Source organism: Geotrypetes seraphini, chromosome 2 (assembly GCF_902459505.1).
Source record: "Geotrypetes seraphini chromosome 2, aGeoSer1.1, whole genome shotgun sequence".
Taxonomy (NCBI): Eukaryota; Metazoa; Chordata; class Amphibia; order Gymnophiona; family Dermophiidae; genus Geotrypetes; species Geotrypetes seraphini.
This window is the reverse complement of record NC_047085.1, coordinates 108,996,226-109,018,001: the sequence shown is the minus strand read 5'-3', so window position 1 is coordinate 109,018,001 and position 21,776 is coordinate 108,996,226. Positions and strand designations below refer to the sequence as shown.

The 21,776-nt window shown below is 44.8% G+C and overlaps 1 protein-coding gene across 2 annotated transcripts in view; it reads right to left on the bottom strand.

Moving 5' to 3' along the window:
* Positions 1 to 1,618: 1,618 nt before the first annotated feature.
* Positions 1,619 to 21,776, bottom strand: part of GGH (gamma-glutamyl hydrolase) — a 63,127-nt gene continuing 42,969 nt past the window's right edge. For both annotated transcript variants that reach the window (XM_033929809.1, XM_033929808.1), the window contains exons 6-9: positions 20,559 to 20,665; positions 8,246 to 8,336; positions 6,163 to 6,300; positions 1,619 to 2,780 (exon numbers count right to left, since the gene is read on the bottom strand). In XM_033929809.1, the coding sequence (XP_033785700.1) occupies positions 2,659 to 2,780; positions 6,163 to 6,300; positions 8,246 to 8,336; positions 20,559 to 20,665 (458 nt within the window). In that variant the 3' untranslated portion in view covers positions 1,619 to 2,658. The remainder of the gene's footprint in view (positions 2,781 to 6,162; positions 6,301 to 8,245; positions 8,337 to 20,558; positions 20,666 to 21,776) is intronic.

The following is a 21,776-nucleotide window of genomic DNA, read 5'->3' as shown; positions in this document are numbered from 1 at the left end:
TGCAAACAGCAGACAAACATATAGCAGTTTTACCCCTACTAAGGAAAACAGGGCTCCCCACCCCCCAAGAGGACCGGACTCTTATGTCCTCTCAGGTTACAAAGAACCCCAAACCCCCAGCCCCCCTCCCCCAGATCAGACAGGCGGACTGGAATACAACCGCAGTCTATTCAAGATACGACTACGCACCTGGGGAGACAAAGGCCCAGATTCTCTAAAAGTGCGTCCCGATTTTAAGCAGCTGTAGGCGTCCTACAGCTGTCTAATCAGCCAATCGGGATGCACGTTTTTTAAAAAAAAATGCTCCCCAGGCAGGCCTGAAGGCGCCTCCGGGAGCCTAGGGAGACCCGCAAGATGCCTAAGCTCGTCTAAGGGCCTTAGGCAGGCCTTAGGCTGAACCTAGGCGGCCCTACGCGTCTCCCTAGTAGATGAGAAGCTTAAAAATGTAGGCCAGCAAAATGCTGGTCTACATTGTAAGTAAACGCGGCCGCTATACTTATCGCGGCAAGGGATCTCTCTGCCGCTATAAGTATAGCGGGCCGTGGCCCCTGACCGATCACTGGCAGGAGGGTGCCCAAACCCTCCTGCCCGAAGACGCACCCCCCCCCCCCGACACTACCGACCGCCCCCCCCGACACTACCGACCGCCCCCCCCCCCCGACATTACCGATCCCCCCCCCGACAATATCGGTCGCTGGCAGGAGGGTGCCCAATCCCTCCTGCCCGAAGACGCACCCCCCCCGGCGCTAACAACCCCCACTCCACCAAACCTGTTCTTACAGATGGGTCTTGCACGTCGAGCAAGCAGGCATGCCTCGTCGAAATGAGGCGGGCCCGCCCCTTCCCGGCCCATCCCGCCGAAGCCTAAGGTCTGATTGGCCCAGGCTCTAGAAGCCTGGACCAATCAGGCCTTAGGAATAGCGGGTCCGCCCATCCCTACTAAGTCTAAGGTCTGATTGGCCAATCAGACCTTAGACTTAGTAGGGATGGGCGGACCCGCTATTCCTAAGGCCTGATTGGTCCAGGCTTCTAGAGCCTGGGCCAATCAGACCTTAGGCTTCGGCGGGATGGGCCGGGAAGGGGCGGGCCCGCCTCATTTCGACGAGGCATGCCTGCTTGCTCGACGTGCAAGACCCATCTGTAAGAACAGGTTTGGTGGAGTGGGGGTTGTTAGCGCCGGTGGGGGGTGCGTCTTCGGGCAGGAGGGATTGGGCACCCTCCTGCCAGCGACCGATATTGTCGGGGGGGGGGGGAGGATCGGTAATGTCGGGGGGGGGGGCGGTCGGTAGTGTCGGGGGGGGTGCGTCTTCGGGCAGGAGGGTTTGGGCACCCTCCTGCCAGTGATCGGTCAGGGGGCCACGGCCCGCTATACTTATAGCGGCAGAGAGATCCCTTGCTGCGATAAGTGTAGCGGGCCGTGTCTAATCTAACCCGATTCTCTAACCCGCGTCTGTAACATGGACGCCGGTTACAGAATCGGGGTTTAGTTTAGGCCGATTCTGAATAGGACGCCTCTCCCGGGCGTCCTATACAGAATCAGGGCCTAGGTGTCTTGCGGGCCTCGCCTTCAATATAGGCGGCCTGCCTGGGGAGCATTTTTTTTAAAAAAACGTGCATCCTGATTGGCTGATTAGACAGCTGTAGGACGCCTACAGCTGCCTAAAATCGGGACGCACTTTTAGAGAATCTGGGCCAAACTGTCCAAATAAGGAGTCCAAATATGAACAAAGTCTCTGCTCCTTCGCCGAGAGGAAGAAGCCAGATTGGCCTCCCAGCTGAGAAGGTCATGTAATTTATTCCTCCAGTACCAGAAGGAGGGAGGAACATCCGCCAACCATTCTTTAATGCAATGCTTGGGGGTCAGTGGTTGTGCCTATTCATACTCTTGCCTTAAAGAATGACATGGAGATGGTTTCTCGCGGTTATCCACGGGGATGGGAACAGTGATGAATTTTGTCACCGTGTCATTCTCTACTCTGCAGGACTCCAGGGAACCTGACTAACCCTAGAGATAAAAAAAACAACAGTACTGAAGCGCCACTCCTTACTGGTCGCAATGCAGTTGGAAGACACCCACTCAGCTTAGAGGGCACAATGATGTCTACACATATTTTCAGTTTTTACCTAAAAGGAAAGTGTAAGGGGAAGAGCACTTCAACCTGGAAATCTCTCTAAGCTGGTCCTTCTTTAGAAGGCAGTTTAAACCATGGTTACACAAAGCAAAAATAAATACCCTTATAAACAGAAAAAAAAGACCCTGCCACCTATTGGCCATACTTATCTGCAAGATCTTCTAGAAATCACCAAAAGAACTCATTTGGCAGGATAGCACTGATTAGTACAGTCAAAATGTACACTTACAAACAGTATGTATGAATTACCCTCAAAGCAAGTGAAGTGTTCCTTTTTTTAATTTATACAAAACTGTTTATTGGTAAAAAAAAAAAAAAAAAGAGAGACTTTCCTTTGGCCTTTACCTTTGTATTGCATACTTTGGTTTTAATCCATTCTTCTTAAAACATACAAGAATGCTCTCCGAAGCTTTGTGTCACCTATGACTACTATATAATTTAATAGTTGCTTTCTGTGGGTTATCCATTTCATCACACACAAACACAGAACAAATCCTATCATGGTAAAGTGAAGGACAATACAAATTTAATCAAAGAAATACACTTGCTCAAATGTAGCAAACGGCCCAGTGAAAACTGGGTTGTAGTTATAAATCAGTGCCTCCATCTTTTCTTTGGAACTCTTGAAATTATGGAAGCTTTTCCTGGCTGCAACAGAGACAAAAATATACTGGGTTTCATTAATGCAATACCCTACCAAAATGAATTTAAGCAAATTACAGAAGCACAATGAATTACAGAATTCCGCCTTGAGTAATTTTCTTCAAAAAGACGGTAACTAAATCCTAATAATAAATAACACAAAAAATATCCTTGTTATATCCATCCAGAAAACTGCAACATCACACTACATACAAACCCTACAACTGGCAAAAATACTTGAAAAAATTAAGAGAGGTTGGTCGAGTAGTCAGGAAAACAAAGATACAAATGGAAGAAAAAAATAGCAGACACGGTAAAATGGGGAGACAAGACATTTTTTAGATATCAGTGATAGGAAGAAGTGCAAAGTGGCATTGTGAGAATCAAAAATGAAGGGGAGGAATATGTAGAAACTGATAAAGAAAAGGCTGAATTGCTTAACAAATATTTCTGTTTGCCGGGAACAGGACCGCAGAAAACAAACGCAAATATGGATGGAGGAGTGGTAGACTCTGATCGATTTTCAGACGGTTGTGTTCATGAGGAGCTAGCTAAATTAAAGGTAGATGGGTCGGGTGGTGCACACCCGAGGGTGCTGAAGGATATAAGGGAAGTTCTAGTGGCTCCACAGACTGAGGAGTGACGATGCCTTACAGGAGATTGATGCTAGCTGGCAGTGGTACCTTCAGGCCTCTAAACACTATGTTCAAGCTGGGCCAGTATTGAAGGAGTGGGCTGTGACATCAGCAGCACCTTAAACATATAACCAAGCTTTGTAAAAGGAGCCCATAGTGAACTATACAGCTGATAAAAGCTGAAATGGAAAAAACTGCCTGAGTTCCTGTATCTTAACTCCAACTTGCTTTGTTTTAGGAAACAACTGAATGTGCATTTTTTTTCTGCAATTTTAAAAGTAGGAAATAGTCCTCTTTTTGTGATGTACAGCAGTTTGTTATTTATTTGATTGTTTTGTTTGTTCTTATTATAACCTGTCTAGTTAATAGTGTGGGCTAGAAATGTATTAAATCAGGTGTGCCCAACACTTTTTTGGCTTGCGAGCTACTTTTAAAATGACCAAGTCATTGGCGGTTTTAAGATCATCTGGAAGCATTGGATGATGGCAGGTATACGTACATTAGAAGATGTTTTATCTAATAGTAAGCTACTTGAGTTTTCACAGTTGCAACATAAATTTGGTCTTAGTAAATCACAAAGTTTTAGATGGTTACAACTGAAGCAGGCCATTCAGGCGGGGTTCCCTGAATGGAAAAATCTCACTAATCAATATATCTTGGAATTCTTATGCTTTCAGGTGGACTTCCTGGGGTACCAGGCCGCACAGTGGTATAAATTAATATCTGGATTTATGAATAAAAAACCAAAAACTGGTCTTCGGGACATTTGGAGCATTGAGATCAAGCATCAAATTACTGCGTCTCAATGGTCACGAATTTGGTCTTGGAGGATGAGATGTACAGTGTCTGCATCTATGAGACAAACTTGGTTTTTTCTGTTACATAGAGCTTTTTGGACCCCTGTTCGTTTACAAAAATTAGATAGCTCTAAGTTGAATAGATGTTGGCACTGTCATCTTGAGGCTGGGACTTTAGATCATCTTTTATTCTATTGTCCATTTATATTGCCATTTTGGAAATCGACATGGGGCCAAATAGGTTGTTAGAAAATCCGGTGGCCTTGACATATGATACTATTTTATTTGGCATGTCAATGAGAGCGAAAAGTCAGATTTCTTCAAAAGAACAATAAGAGGGGCATAATAAAAAAAAACTCTAAGTCCCCTTTTGGCCTAAGTCCTTAAACGTTCAAAGCAGAAGCAGGGAAAGTGTCCATAACCAAAACAAACGTCCTTGTTTTGATTATGGCTTGCCTCTACTAAACGCCCAGATCACCACTACGTCTACAAGTACACCCCCACGGCATCTAACTTTTTGCCCATAATGAACCAAAAAAACGTCTAAGCCCCAAACAACCAACAGAAGGGCTTTTAGGCGAAGGAGGAGCCAGTCCTTCGCCTAAAAGCTGGATTCTGTAACTGGTGTCTGTCAAAAACAACACCGGTTACAGAACCCCCCCCCAACGATCCAGGCAGGGTGCCCAAGCCCTCCTGCCATGTCGAACCATGACCCCCCCACCCCCCCCCCGACAACATCAGGGCAAGAGGGAGCTCAAGCCCTCTTGCCCCGTCCAACCACGACTCCCCGACAACATCGGGGTAAGAGGGAGCACAAGCCCTCTTGCCCCGGCGATCTTACCCCCCCACCCCCGCCAAGTACAAGCAGGCAAGAAGGGAGCTCAAGCCCTCCTGGCCCCGGCGACCCCCCTCCGAAAGGAATGGGCCAGGAGAGCCCAAGCCCTCCTGGCCCCGGCGAGCCCCCCATCCAAAAGGAACAGGCCAGGAGAGAGCCCAAGCTCTCCTGGCCCCAGCGACCCTCCCTCTCTGAAATAACGGGCCAGGAGAGAGCCCAAGCTCTCCTGGCCCCGGCGACCCCCCCTACTGGATTGGGCCAGGAGGGAGCCCAAGCCCTCCTGGCCCCGGTGACCCCCTACCCCCCACTACAATACGGGCAGGAGGGATTCCAGATGATGATAATAATAGCAAAACAAGTGATGTTTTTCAATTCAAATGTTATTTCTTGATACACTTGATGTAAGTTGTAAAAATGAATAAAAATTATAAATCAAAAAAATGACCAAGTCAAAATGATCTACCAACAATAAAAATACTAAACATATAGCCCTTCTTTTACTACGTGTGCTAGCTGATTTAACGCGCGCTAAGTGCGCCCATTATATTCTATGGATGCGTTAGCATATAGCGTGCGCTAAATTGGCTAGCACGCCTTAGTAAAAGACACATCATATTTATTTATAAATATACCGAGTGTACCTCTTCTGTCCTCCAGACCTCGTTCCATTCCCCAACCAACATCTCTCTCTGTCCCTCCAGGAGTTCAGCTTTTCTTCCTCTCTCCTCCACCCGGGAGCCCTTACATAGTAACATAATAAATAATGGCAAATAAAGACCCGAATGGCCCATCCAGTCCGCCCAAACCTACCACCACCTATTTTATATATGGTAAGGATTCCCACACTAACCACATGCTAATTGGTTAGTGTGTGGTAGCTGGGCATGCCTACTCTCTGCTCCCATACCCTACAAAATAAAAAATATTTTTAGTGCATGGGAAGTGCACACCAATCTGAAAACTATTGCGGGAGGCCTGAGTGTGCCCACAGTAGTGCTAGTCTGTTTTCTACTTCATCATTTCTTGGAACCCAGCCAGCATAGATTCAATTTGGTTTCAAAGAGATTTCTTTGTAGCTGTTAACAAACTGGGAAAATTGCATGTCTGGACATGCCTCTCACCTTCATTAACAAAAAACTCAGCCATGTAAAATGCTAATTTCACAGCCTGTGGAGAATGGGGTATACTGGAATTGTTCCTCCATTCAAAAGAATTTTTCTCTGGATGCCATTGGATGCCGTAAATAGGGTATTCAAATGCTGCAATAGATATAAGAAAAAAAGTTATTTATAAACGTTTCTATATCACCATTTTGACCACACTCATTGAAGAACTTGACAACCATACTTAGGGCAGACCGATGAGAGGCACTCCCATGAGGAGCCTTAGGTATCTGGCCAATCGGAGTTTTAGGTCACTCTCAGTGCATCCCAGGATGCTCCAGGATGGAGAAGGCCCGCCACTGTGAAGAAGCAGGCCTGCTGGCTGGACAGAGTAGGTATCTCTACAAAAAGGTCTGGGATAGGGGGGTTGGTGGTATCCACGTTAGGAGGGTCATAAGTTCAGGGGGGGGCTTCTGGCAGGAGGGAGTAGGTAACCCTCCTGCCTATCGCGATTGGGGGAGGGTTGTTTCAGAGGTTTTGGCAGGAGGGAGTGGGCATCCCTCCTGCCATGGACAGTCAGTGTGTGTGTGTGTGTGGGGGGGGGGGTGTTGATGCCGCTGCTGCTCAACTGATCGCATGAGATTCCCTTGCTGCGATCAGCTGATGGCATCCCGATTCTCTAATTGGCACCGGTTAGAGAACTGGGGTAGTTATGTGGGATAATGTACAGTTGCAATTCTGTACAGGGTGCCGGTGTGCAATTTTCAGCCGCTGCTTAGGTGGCGGCTGAGATTGCTGTCATACAGAGTCTACCCCTTAATGTTGATATCTCTGTTATAAAGAAAGATAGTACATGGACACCCCCCCCCCCCCCCCGCACACACACACACACAAAACGAGTAACACAGGTTGCACATGCTGTAGCAGGTCATGTTCCACTCTTACCCTAGCTAAGAATTTCCAAGCACCTCATGTGCAACTTCTTTAAATGAATCCCCTTATTTTCTTATGCCTGCTACTTTGTCTTCTGTGTCTTATCTATATGCTCTATCTTTGCTTACATCCTATGCCGTCTATTAAGATGTTTTACCATATATTGTGTCAACATTGTAATGTAGCTTACTATACCAAACTTTGTATTATTTGAATATTAGAAACATAGAAACATGATGGCAGATAAAGGCCAAATGACCCATATAGTCTGCCCATCTGCAGTAACCATTATCTCTTTCTCTCTCTGAGAGATCCCATGTGCCTATCCCAGGCCCTCTTGAATTCAGACACAGTCTCTGTCTCCACCACCTCTTCTGGGAGAATGTTCCATGGATCTACCACCCTTTCTGTATAGAAGTATTTTCTTAGATTACTCCAGAGACTATCACCTCTTAACGTCATCCTATGCCCTCTCATTGCAGTTTCCTTTCAAATGAAAGAGACTTGACTCATGCACATTTACATTATATAGGTATTTAAACGTTATCTATCATATCTCCCTTCTACTGCCTTTCCTCCAAAGTAAACAGATTGAGATCTTTTAGTCTGTCCCCCATATGCCTTATGATGAAGACCACATACCATTTTAGTAGCCTTCCTTTTTATATCTTTTTGAAGGTGCAGCCTCCAGAATTGTACACAATATTCTAAATGAGATCTCACCAAAGTCTTAAACAGGGGCATCAATACAGCTCTAATTGCCTATTGCTTATGTTTGACCTTTTTCTGGCTGTACACCGCTTTGAGTAAATTCCTTCAAAGAGGTGGTAAATAAAGCCTAATAAATAAATAAAATATATAGCGCCTAAAAAATCAGCGCCGATCGTTAACAGTACTTATCTTGATTCTATAAAAGGCACGTACTGTATATAGAATCGCTCTTAGTGGCCCTACACGGCATTACATTTAAGTGTCCCTCTCTATTATATATATGTATGTATATAACCCCTTACCACTTAAAATAAAATCCCTAAATACACCCATTTCCCCAAAATGTGACTCTATCAAAAATCCCCTGAACACCTTCTACAAATCTATGTTGAAAAGCATTCCTAAAAGCCATGCCTCTGGCCTGCTTCATCTACAGTATATACCATATAATACGTACCTTCAATAGTTGATATAAATTCCAGATGTCCAGCTGTATTGGTCGTCACAACTTTGTAGAACTTCCTTAGTTTTTCATTCTTTGTGAAATTCTGCAGAAGATAATAAAATCATTGATGTGTGTATATAAAGTATACGAGGACAGATTTAAAGATCTCAATATGTATACTTTGGAGGAAATTCAGTACTTTCTTCTGCCATCTTCGTTTTTAACAGAAAGAGTCCCAACAAGATGTTTTGTTCTTATAGTAATAATCAAACTTGAAATCGTATATAGCTCATAAGTATCTTATATCCCCAGTAATAGATATCGATTTTAGCATGTACTTCAGAATTTTCAATATCTATGGTCTTCCTAGTCTTTACAGCTTTGGACCTCAGAAACACCCCTCACTTTAGATATGCAAATCTATATGGGATAAATAAGAGGACCAGTGAGGAGGCAACATGTTAAGCTTATCGCTGTGATAAATTTTTGAGCGGTGAGTGGTGTTTCTGAGGTCCAAAGCTGTAAAGACTAGGAAGATCATAGATATTGAGAATTCTGAAGTGTATCGATATCTATTACTTGTGATTCCAAGTTTGATTATTACTATAAGAACAAAATATCTTGTTGGGACTACTTTGGAGGAAAGGCATATCCTTTTTATCTTATCTATTCAACAAAAAGTTTCAACTGTAAGTATCCTTGTGTGAAAAAGTATGTGAATCCTTCATTTGATAATTCTTCAAATCCCCTTGAGTAGCAGTAACGTCAACTAAGTGCGTCCAGTAATTGCTAATCAATCTATCACAACACAGAGAAATTTCAGCCCAGTCTTCAATTCAGAACTCTTTCAAGTATATAACATTTGTGGGCCTCCTTGCATGAAAATCACTTTAAGGGCTCCTTTTATGAAGCCACGCTAGCGGTTTTAGCACACGCAGCAGATTAGTGCGTGCTAGCCGAAAAATCTACCACCTGCTCAAAAGGAGGCAATAGCGGCTAGCGCATGTGGCAATTTAGCGTGCGCTATTCTGCATGTTAAGGCCCTAGCGTGGCTTTGTAAAAGGAGCCCTAAGTCTTGCTGCAATATTTCTATAGGTTCTAGGTTATTATTACTACTATTTATCAGTTAGGGGGCTCATAATAATAATTAAAAAAAAGTCTAAAAATCCGCCTAAATCGGTACTTGGACGATGTAAAAGACAAGTCGTCCAAGTGCAGATAATCAAAATGGGTTTTAGACGTATCTCAAAACAACTTAGGCTCTTTCAGTACTGCTGTATTACCAGAGCTAAAAGGGGCGTTTTAGGAGGAGTGGCGAGGGCGGGATGTGGGCTGATCTAAACTTAGTCATAGTGCAAGTATAACCGAAAGTTTAATGAGGCTGCCTGGACGGAACTTGGACGTTGCGACTTAGGCCATGTAAAACCAGGTCTAAGTGGCAAAAAGGTATCCAAAGTGACTAGATTGCAGATAATACAAAATACAGCAATAAAAATTATTACTAATTCAAAAAAATATTATCACATTACACCACTTCTACAAGCAGCACATTGGTTACCAATCACACATAGAATAACTTTTTTTTTTTTTTTTAAATACAGTGGTGCCTCACACAACGAACTTAATTCGTTCCAGGAGCAAGTTTGTTATGCGAAAAGTTCGTTATGTGAAACGCGTTTTCCCATAACAATACATGTTAAAAAAAATAATTCGTTCTGCAGCATAAAATATGCTAAGATGACATAAAAAAAGATAAATTTGTCAAAATGGTGAAAATGGTGGTCTTGCTGAGGCCAAACTCTTTGACGAGGTCACACTGTTTTACCCCACATTGACTCCTTCTAATTATTTCCCGTTTCATTTCAACAGAAATCACCTTCCTGCTTTTTTTAGAAGCCATGATATATAAAAAATATTGAGTTTATCTTAAAAGGACGACTGTATACAGTGAGAGAGGGCAGTTAAGCGCAGTGACTAACGACTGCCTGCAGTGCCTGCGCGGAAGGATGCAATACATCGGCAGCTCGGGCGACTTCGTTGTGTGAAACGAAGTTCGTTGTGTGAAACGAAGTTCGTTGTGTGAAGTTCGTTGTGTGAAACGAAGTTCGTTGTGTGAATCAAGACATGAAGTTCGTTGTGCGAGGCGTTCGTTATGCGAGGCACCACTGTAATTCTTTATTCATTTTATAACTTACATCAAGTACATCAACATTGGTATTAACATTTTATCATAGATATATCACTTGAAATTCTACAATTAATCTTATCAAATTAAATTTTCCCCTTCCCTCCCATCCTTTTATACTGTTAACTTTTAAAATTCAACAATCACACGCTCCAATATTTCTGGATCGTCTCTTGATACCGTATTCTCCATTCAGGGCATTCAGATCAACACAACAACATTTACTGACTATCCCTTCTTTAAAAGTAATAGGGACTAGGAGATCTATCATTTTCTCGGTTATAGCACCCCAGCTTTGGAACAATTTACCAATATACTTATGCAATGAACCTTCTTTAGAAAAATTCAAGCGTTCCTTAAAAAGCTTCCTGTATAAGGACGCATTTGAAACATAGATAGCTTAGCTTACCAATTACTAAATCTTTTAGATCTTAATTAGACCTACGAGTAGGTCGTAAATTTATCTTCTTTTTTTCTATGATCATTTCTGCCTTTATATCCCCCTTTTTTTTCTCTCTCTTTTGTGTTCCCACCATGTGTTCTTCCCTAAATGTTTCTTCTCTTTCTTTAAAGATTGTAGTTCATCCCCCTCGCCTTCTGTATCAGAACGTATATAATTTGTATTCAATTATATAAAAATGTTTTGTTTTGTCCCCTATTTTTTAAAATGTTATACAATTTGAAGTATATAATATTGCGTATACAACAAACCTTAATAAAACTTGAAACCAGATAAGCACTGTAGACACAAAGTACAGACCCCCACACACTGCCCCAGTGATCACTGACCCTCCCACAAAACCATAAAAATCGGAATAAAACGTACATACCTGCCTCCAGAACATCAGCACCTGGCATAGCAAAACCAGGTAGAGCAGCACAGAGATGGCTTAAGTAGTCTGTGGGGTGGGCTAATGAACCATAGAGAGGAGGAGCCAGGCCCCTAAGCCACTATAACCATTGAATTTATGGTGGAACATGTGCACCCGCAACCCCTCCAAACTCTACTGTACTGCCATATAGGTGGCACTTGCCGCCATAAGGAAGGTGTGTCTAGTACAGGGGTGCCCAAAGCGTCGATCGCGATCGACCAGTAGCTCAGGAAGGCAACTCGAGTCGATCGCACTCGTGTTGCCGTCCTGATCTACGGGCCGATCAGCCTTCCTCTCCAGTGTTCTCCCTAGGGCCTTTTAGCTGGGCGGTCCGCCCAGCTGTCATCTGCCGCTGCTGAACATTAAAAAAAAACCCAAAAAAACCGGCTTGGAGATTTCAGCCCCTAGCGAACTTATGCTCCGGGCTCTAATGTGTGCGTGCCGGCTTCTCTTCTCTTCCCTCCGAAACCGGAAGTTATGTCCGGGGAGGGGGGGGGGGAAGAAGGGAAGCCGGCACGCACATGTTGAGAGCCCTGAAGCAAGCGTTCGCTACGGGCTAATGCGGGAGACAGGTTAGTGAAGCATTTGTTCTTGTTCCTGCCTACTTTCTGTTTCCGCGAAGGCAGGACCCGGCAGCATTTCCCCCAATAGGTTGATCACGATCTTGGGCTGATCAGCCTTCCTCTTCCCGACGGCAGAATTGACGTCGGGGAGAGGAATGCTGGTTGGCCGAAGCAGGGAGAGCTTGGGGCCTGTTATTGGTGGTGTTTGGGTCCTGGTCCCCGATGGTAATGGCAGTGGCAGTGGCTTGGGGGAGGGCAGGGAGAAAGAAAGAAAAAGGGCAGGCAGGGATACAGAAGGAAAGAAGAGAAACAGAAAAAAATGAAAGGGAGGCAGAGAGAAAGAAAGGGCAGGGAAGAGGAAGGAAAAGTTGGTGGGAAGGAATGAGGTCTGGAGGAGAAGAAGCATACAGGCTAAAAGAAGGGAAGAAAGATTGTATGCACAGTCAGAAGAAGAAAGTGCAACCAGAGACTCATGAAATCACCAGACAAGGTAGGGAAAATGATTTTATTTTAAATTTAGTGATCAAAATGTGTCTGAATTTATATCTGCTGTCTATATTTTACACTAAGGTCCCCTTTTACTAAACCGCAATAGAGGTTTTTAGCGCAGGGAGCCTATGAGTGTCGAGAGCAGCGCTGGGCATTCAGCGCAGCTCCCTGCGCTAAAAACTGCTATCGTGGTTTAGTAAAAAGGGAGGGGGTATATTTGTCTATTTTTGTATGGTTGTTACTGAGGTGATAGTGCTTAGAGTCATCTGCTTTGACCTCTTTGAAAAACCCTGGAATAGGAATGATGATTAACATTTTCTATGCATACAGTGTGCTTTGTGTTTTTTTTTAATTTTATTGTTGGTAGATCATTTTGACTTGGTCATTTAAAAAGTAGCTCGCAAGCCCAAAAAGTGTGGGCACCCCTGGTCTAGTAGGTTTTGGGGGCTCACCATGACCTATAAGGGAGTTATGGTGAAATGTTTATGTGGCACCCTTTTTGTGAAGTTTGCAGCAGTGCCCTGTAAGGTGCCCCACTACTCTGTTACCATATCTGGGTCTCCAGTCCATCTCTTTGCTGGCCCCTCCCATGCCCAAAAGTACTTGTTCTAGGCATTATTGACTTGGATGAATTTTTGGACAAAATGGAATATAAAGATAGATGACTTAGTGGTCTGGGCGATCAAAATGGCTGGACGCACAGACGATTCTCGAAAAAAAAAATTATTTTGGATGTATTTTTCGAGAATAGACTTTAGACATTGCCGACTTTGGGCAACTAGTGACTTAGGCCCAAAACAGACTTAGATGTTTCTTTTCATTATGCCCCATCACATCTTTAAATTTGGACATTCCAAAACATGAAATATTTTTTTTCAGCATTCAGTAGTAGCCATATATAGGCTTAATTTCCCTACTTTTTTTGGGAGGAGAGGCAGACAGGCTCTTCCCTCCACTCAGATTGTCATCTATTTGCTTTTTCTCCCCTCCCTCTTAAATTCACCCCCACAGCCACCCAATACCATCATCAGCCTAAACCTTCTCACCTGTTCAGGCATAGCTTCAACAGTGATACAATAACATTAAGAAATAATATATTTTCAAACCTTTTTTATCACCTTCAAGTTTCTTTTTTAATCATTTTATAGGTTTTATATTAATTTCTGTAGCCTTTCCTTATTAATTCATTAAAACTTTTTCTACATTTCCCCACTCCTTTGATTTATCATTTCTTTCCTTGTTACTCATTTTATTCTCTTCATGCACTTCCTCTATATTTCCCTTCAAGGGATGGGAAGAGAGATGAGAGGAGATAATGCCCATGGAGGGGAGGGGAGGGGAAGATGCTGGAATGCAGAGGAAGGGAAGGGGAGAGGCAGCCAGGGAGAGTTGCTAGGACTTCGAACAGGGGATGGAACAAAGGAGATGGTATTCACGAAGGGAAAGGAAGGGAGGCTTGAAGAGTGGAGAAGGTATCCATGAAGGAGGTAAGAGGAAGAGATACAATACAATACAACTTCTTATACACTGCAAATTTCAACATGGAATCATTGTGGTTTACAGCAAGTTGAATTACATTTGTGATATAGCGTTATTGATAAGCGAGATCATTATTGCCATGTCATTTTGAGGATGTCATCCTAAGGGAAGAAGAGGGCTGGGAGGAGGTGAGTCTACTGGGGGGAGAAGGAGAAAGAAAAATGGAAGATAAGTTGAATGTGAAAGATGGACATAGGGCAGGAAGTGAAGAAAAAAAAGCCCTGGAAGCAAAGCACAAAATGAAGTAGAACCAGAGGCATGGAACACGATGATTCAAAAAATATCATCACCAGACAACAAAGGTAAGAAAATAGATTTTATTTTTGGTTTATGAATTGAAATATTTCAGTTTTCAGAATTTACATCTGCTGTCTATATTGTGCACTGCACAGGAAATGTGAGGGGGACACTTTATACAATTAATTGTGCAATTAAAATTTTTAATTGATGTACAGTCCATTTTGTTTTATATGGATTCTGATTTTCATTTGTTTACTATAGGCTTGGTGGTTCTCACCTTAAGATGTCAGGTTTGTGTTAACAAATTAGAAGTCTCTTGATGTTAGGGAGAGGGGAGGAATTTTTCATCTGTACCTCATCACAGACACTTCTAGTGCCATTGAGGTGCAGGATTTTTTTTTACTGCACTTTTTCTTGGTTTGGGAAAGAAAGAAGGATGGGTTGCTTTTGATCTTTATTGGGACATGAGAACACTATACTTATAGTTAGTATCAATACTCTCTCTAAGGAGTGGCCGGGTGCATGCAAATATTTTTTGAATGAGTGCCAAGTTCTAAAATCCAACAATTTTTGATCTCAGTATTAGCAATGCATTTCTGTATATAGAACAGAAAGCCATCACACATATGGTAACTGCCATGCTCACATTACCCCTCTCCTCAAGTTATTTCATTGGCTCCCCATTCATTTCCTAATACAGTTCAAACTCCTCTTAATGACTTACAAGTGCATTCACTCTGTAGCCCCTCAATATATCTCTCCTCACATATCTCCCCCTATGTTCCCCCCTCCCTGTGAACTCCATTCATTGGGCAAGTCCCTCTTATTTGTACTCTTCTCCTTCACTGCCAACACCGGACTCTGTCCCTTCTTTCTTGCCACGCCGTATGCCTGGAACAGGGTGCCAGAGTCAATATGTCATGCTCTGTCTCTAGCAGTATTCAAATATAACCTAAAAGCCCACTTTTTTGAAGTTGCTCTCAACTCTTAATTCCCAATCATTGTCAGATACCTATACCCACTGTATTATTCCTTCTGTCAGAAACTCCCCAACCCTGTCTGTCCAAATTAGATTATAAGCTCTTCTATGCAGGGACCGTCTATTGAATGTTAAATGTACAGTGCTGCATACACCTTTCAGTGCTATAGAAATTATAAACAGTAGTAGTAGTAATAGTAATTGATTTAGTTTAGCTTTTTTTATTGTTTTATTATGTTTGAAAGTTGGGTCAGGTCAGTATTTTTGTGAGTAACCATGTAATGACCATGTAAAATGTATGAGTGAATGCTCACACGCTCTGCTTAGAAGGAACATATGGACCGATCTCTTTGTTTATCTCAGAATATTCAAAGATTTTAGATGCCCAAGATTCTATTGAATTATTTTCTGGAATGCACATGGATTAAGTCACCAAATGAAAAGTATGAAGGGTTTTGACAGTTTCAGAACGTGCAACCTATAGTAATTTTTTCCCTGTAAAATTTTGTTTGACTCCTATAGAGCATTCAAAATTAGGTGGCTTGGATGGGCCAGATTTCCTTATCTTCTTATACTAAAGGGAAAAGAAGAAGTGCAATTTTCATTTCTAAGCAGGGTTCTTTTGAAGCTCAACAAGTTCTTTCCAATTCTGATGGCAGATATCTTATTGTAGTGGCATTTACATCTGGTGAGCTATATTCATGTCAATTAAGGCGTTCCTAATGATGGCTTAACTGGTTTATTTTGTAAGCTATTTCAGACTTGAGAATGACACGGTCCCTGTCCCAATCCCTGAGCTCGGTCCCTGTCCCATCCCCTTGATTTTGGTCCCCGTTCCTTCCCTGCGAGCTTAGTCTCTGTCTCTACCCCGTCCCTGTGAGCTCGGTCCCTGTCCCCGCAAACTGTTTGATCTCATTCGCACAAACTTGAAATAGTTTTATACTGAACTTATTTTATTAACGCATAAAAAGAAACAATATTCTGTAGAATTGTCATTTTATAAATCAGAGTTCTGGCTGCCGAACTAGAGGAAGAGATCTTCAGCTGGCAGGGCTTTGTTTATAAATGTTTATCAATACAGCTACAATACTACTTTATCCTAAAGCCAAAAAAAAAAAAAAAGAAATAGAAATTTTTTTCAACATTTGTTGTCTGGTTTCAGCTTTCCTCATCTTCTCGTCTTCCTTCCATCCACTGTCTGCCTTCTCTCTCTGCCTCTTCCATATAGCATCTGCTCTATTTCTATGCCTCTACCTCTCCTTTCCATCTTACCCCAATTGGTCTGGCACCCATCTTCTTCCCTCCGCTCCTCCCATGGCCTGGCATCTCTGTCTTCTTCCCTTCCATCTCTCACTTTCTCCCCCAGATATTTTTAGCATCTCTCTCCTCCTTTTCTTCCTTCAGATCTAGTATCTGTCTCCTCCCCCTCCCTCAATGCTCTGGTATCTCTCTGTCCTCTCCCTTTCCCTTCCTTTTCTGCTCTTTCTTCTCAATTTGTTTTCTACCTACTTTCTTACTTTCCAGTCCTCAATCTTTCATTGTGCCACCTCTTTCCGTCACCCCTTCCAGAATCTCACTAACTTTATCCTCGCCACTCATCCTCTTCCCCTCGTCAGTCCATATTCCTCCCTTCCCCTCACCTTTGCTGGCGCTTTTCAGAGTTTTCTCTTTCTGAGGTTTCCTGATGCAGCAACCATTCCCACAAGTCCCGCGCAACTGCCCTGAAACTTCTCTGATCACCTTCCTGTTTCCATTTGGGCGGCTCGCGTCAGAAGAGAAGTGGAGAAGTGAAGTGGAGAAGGCTTCCTCCAGGGCAAGACAAATGATGGGGGTGTATCCGCAGAGGTTTCGTCAGCAGGAGACCTGAAGTTATGATGCCGTTGTACAGAGCCATGGTGAGGCCTCACTTGGCGTACTGTGTTCAGTTTTGGAGACCACACTACCAAAAGGACGTGCTGAGGATCAAGTCGGTTCAGCGAACGGCCACCAGGATGGTCTTGGGGCTCAAGGATCTCACGTATGAAGAAAGATTAAAAAAATTGCGGCTGTACTCACTTGAGGAAAGAAGAGAACGGGGAGATATGATTGAAACATATAAGTACATCACGGGACGCATCGAGTCAGAAGATGATATCTTCTGGCTCATGGGACCCTCGACCACCAGAGGGCATCTGCTGAAAATCAGGGGAGGGAAGTTTCATGGCGACTCCAGGAAGTACTTCTTCACCGAAAGAGTAGTGGATCATTGGAACAGACTCCCACTCCAGGTGATAAAGGCCAGCAGCGTGACGGATTTTAAGAGAAAATGGGATACTCATGTGGGATCTTTAAGGGAGTAAATTCAGGGGAGGGGATACTTGGAATGGGCAGACTTGGTGGGCTATAGCCCTTTTCTGCTGCTTTTTTCTATGTTTCTATCAAGGTGGTCACGTGGGATTTGTGGGAATGGTTGCCGCATCCGAACATCTCAGAAAGAGAAAACTCTGAAAAGTGCCCGTGAAGGTGAGGGGAAGGGAGGGGAGGGAGATGGCCCAATGAGGGGAAGAGATACCTGGACTATGGGACCCAGGGCAGCTGCCCTGTCTGCTCTCCCCCAATGCCGGCCCTGACTATGTCGGCCTCTTCACAGCTCCTGGGGCAGACCTACCAGCCTCTTCGAAGCTTCCTGCAGGCAGGGCTGCTCAGCATGTGCCCTTTTTCTTTATCCCCTGCTTTCATCCTGTATGTACTCACTCTCTCCTCTCCACTTCCTTCCAAAGTCTGCTCCCCTCTCCCATCCAGTGTCTATTCCCCTTTCTCTCCTCCCACTCCCTTCTAGTGTCTGCTTCCTCTCTCTCCACTTTCAGCATCTACTCCCCTCTCTTTCCTTCCCACTTCCCTTCAGCGTCTATTCCCCTCTCTCACTGCCCCCCCTTCCATCCAGAATGTGCTCCTCCCTCTCCACTTCCCTTCAGCATCTGCTCTCCTCTCTCCCCTTTGGCATCTGTTCCCCTCTAACCTCCCCCCTTTCTCCACTTCCCTTCAGTGCCACTCAATCTCTTCCCCTTGTTGGTCCATCTTCCTCCCTTCCCCTCATCTTCGCGGACGCTTTTCAGATTTTTTTGTCTGAGGTATCCTGATGCGGCAACCGTTCCCACAAGTCCCGCGCAACTGCCCTGAAACTTCTCCTCTGATGCACCTTCCTGTTTCTGTTTGGGCAGCTCGCTTCAGAGGATATGTTTCAGGGCAGTCACACGGGACTTGAGGGAATGGTTGCCGCATCCGGACACCTCAGAAAGAGAAAACTCTGAAAAGTGCCTGCGAAAGTGAGGGGAAGAGATGCCTGAACCACGGGACCCAGGGCAGCTGCCATGTCTGCCCTCCCCTAATGCCAGCCCTGCCCGTGTTGGCCCCTTCACGGCTCCTGGGGCGGGCCTACCAGCCTCTTCGAAGCTTCCTGCATGCAGGGCTGCTCAGAGCTTCGAAGAGGCTGGTAAGTCCGCACTGAGAGCCCTGAAGGGGCCGACACCGCACAGGAGAGTCGCAGGGTTTTTTGTTGTTTTGGGGGTTTTTTTGTTGCCAGCGATCAGGGAATGCTGGATGGCCAATCACAAGAAAGGCTGATGACTGCGAGGGGTGGGAAAGGAGGCAACGGGGCAGATACTTTACTGCAGGGACAAGGCCATTCACCACTCCACGGGTATCCCTCCTGCCGCGATCATTAGGGGTGGGGCTGCTGAGCAGGAGGGATTGGGCATCCCTACTGTCACGATCATTGGAGGGGCTACCGGGCAGGAAGGCTTGGGCATCCCTTCTGCCGCGATTATTGGGGGGGCTGCCAGGCAGGAGGGACTGGGCATCTCTCCTGCTGCGCGATGTTCGGGAGGGGGGGTGGAGGTGGGGTTCCGGCAGGAAGAATTGGGCATCCCTCCTGCCAGTAGTCTTTGCAGGGGTTGGGGACGGTTTGCCACTAAATTTATTGCGGCAAGGAGATCCCTTGCTGCGATAAGCTCAGCAACCTGATTCTCTAACTGGCGTCTGTAACATGGATGTCGGTTAGAGAATTCGGTTCTATTAGGCGGGCTTAGGCACGATTCTGTATAGGACGCCTGTGTGCGATTCTTAAAAGCCACTTAGGCGGCTTCTGAGACTGGGCGTCCTATACCGAATCCGGGCCTCAGTACTCCAAGTGAACCTTTAGCTATATGGCCCCAGAGGAAAATCAAGGTCTTACCCTCTCCCACATTATCATCCAGTATCTTATCTTCCCCTCCCCCATATTCCAGCATCTCCTTATCTCTTCCCTAAACACCCTTTACCCATAGAGCTGAATCTTCACTTCCTCTCCCTATCTCACCCCCACCCCATGTGGCCAAGATCTCATATTTGCTACCCTTCTGTCCATCAGCTTCTCTCCCTATTTCCTTCCTCCTGCCTATCCAGCAGTGCCTTCCTTTTTCCAGGGCTGAAGGGACAAATGGATTCAGTGCCAGTGGAGGGTCTTTAAGCATAGGCAAGTGCACAAGTGCTGACACATGCTGCTCCCCCCTCTGATGCAAGCAGCGAGATCTAGCAGCTCTCCAGTGTGGGCCTCTAGTTCAAGACTCCGCACTGGTGTTGAATCCAGTTGTCCCTAAGGGTACGCAAGACGCTTGTTGGGGGTATGCGCCACCACGGATATTGCCTATCTGCCTCCACCACCAGGTATCCCTCCTTCCTGCCCACCCCACTCCGTCAAAGGCAACCCAACCTCAGCCACCACTCCTCTCAGCTGGATCCAACCTCTCTCCAGTTCCTGATTCCCCCACCTATCAACTCCCCGCCGCTGTATTTTTAAATCTTCAAGCAGCTGGAAGTGCAACAAAACTAGCCTCCCACCGTCTGCCTGCCTGACCTGAAAGTGCTCTTTCTGCAGCCTATGCAGAACGCTGCAAAAAGAACACTTCCGGGGGCAGGCTTCACTCCTGATTCCCCCATCTACCAGCACCCTGTCGCTGTATTTTAAAATCTTCAGGCAGCCTCCCGCCATCTGCCTGCCCCAGAAGTATTCTTTCTGCAGCATTCTGCCTACTCAGAACGCTGCAGAAAAAATACTTCCGAGGTAGAAAGGCAGGCAGATGGCGGGAGGCTGGTTTTGTTGCACCTCCAGCCGCCTGAAGATTTTAAAATACAGTGGCAAGGAGCTGGTAGGTGGGGGGAATCGAGACCTGAGGAGAGGTCGTATCCACCTGAGAGAAGTGGGAGCTAGAGTTGGGAATAAGAAAAGGACAGATGATACACAGGGAGGGGGAAGGACAGATGCTGCTCAGACTGGGGGTTAGGAAGGGAGGGAAAGAGAGATGCTGCTGGTGGGTGAGGGAAAAGGAAGAGAGAGTTTGTCCCCGTGTTATTCTCTAGACATGAATCTTTTAATATATCCCATATTGCACTTTTTTCACTATTTATCCATTTCTTTCAGGTGCTATGACAGTTTAAGTACCTGTACTGAGAGACTCCAGGAATGAAAATTTGAAGTCATAGGCTCCAATTCAAGCGAATGCAACAGATCCTTAGGGAAATTTCTGAATATCTTGCTTTTCTCTGGACCTAAACAGAAGAGAGAAAAAGGCACAATATGAAGAAAAAAGCTCTGGCCCAGATTCTATAAATGATGCCTAAAATTAGATGCCTAGATCAATGTGCTTAGCTGATCTAGGTGCCCAACGTAATTATTTAGAATGCTTAATCAATGCTGATAATTGGCAATTAACAACTTGTAATAGGTGTTAATTACACTTAGTTAGATGGTAGGCGCCTACCAGAAAGTTGGTGTAGGGGGCGGATAATGGGAGTGTTTTAGATGTAGGCGCCTGTTTTGTTGTTAAGCTCCAGTAGGCGTCTAACTTGGACACCAGTATTTAGGCCAAGAAAACCCTGGCCTAAGGTTAAAATGCCTATCGATGCCCAAGGCAACTTTAGGTGCCGCTAGATGCAATTCTATAAAGTGTGTCTAACTTTTATAGAATTATACCCAAGCGCGAAATGTGCCTAAGCGCCATACTACTTGGCACCTAAGTTTCAGGTGCCATATATAGAATCGGGCTATCCATCTTTATTTTACTACTGAGGCAAGTCAATATTACTCACGTACAAGACTGAATTAATTCAAATCTTCTCCCACACTTGTGACTGACCTATAGAAAAGAAACTTCTGTGCACACAAGTTGCCCTGTAATGTTAAAAAGTCTGGAGATAAAAAACACCTGAGAGCTTCCCCAATGGGACCATGAGGTAGGAGAGAGGCGGGGGAGTCAATGCTCCGCCCCCCTGCCAACATCACCAGAGACACCAAAATCCTCAATTAAGTTCTTCAGGGCAGCTCCAGTCCACCCGGGATTTGCCCCAATGGGACCATGAGGCAGGAGCAAGGTGTGGGAGCTAAAGCTCTGCCCCTGCTGTCACCAGGGCCGCCTATTTGGGTGGCATGCCATCACTTGGTGCATCACCTAAGTCACAAGTCAAAGGCGTGCTATTTAGCGTACTTCTTTGCGTAGCCACAATAAGCTCTCCAAATAAGACCCTCAGACACTGCAAAAACTGCTGAAACCCTACTCAATGAAAACCAAACACCCAGCAAAGACAGGACAGCCAAAAGGTTTGTTAAAGCTACATTACCTATGGTATACACAATACCCCCACCTACTTCTACCTAATACAA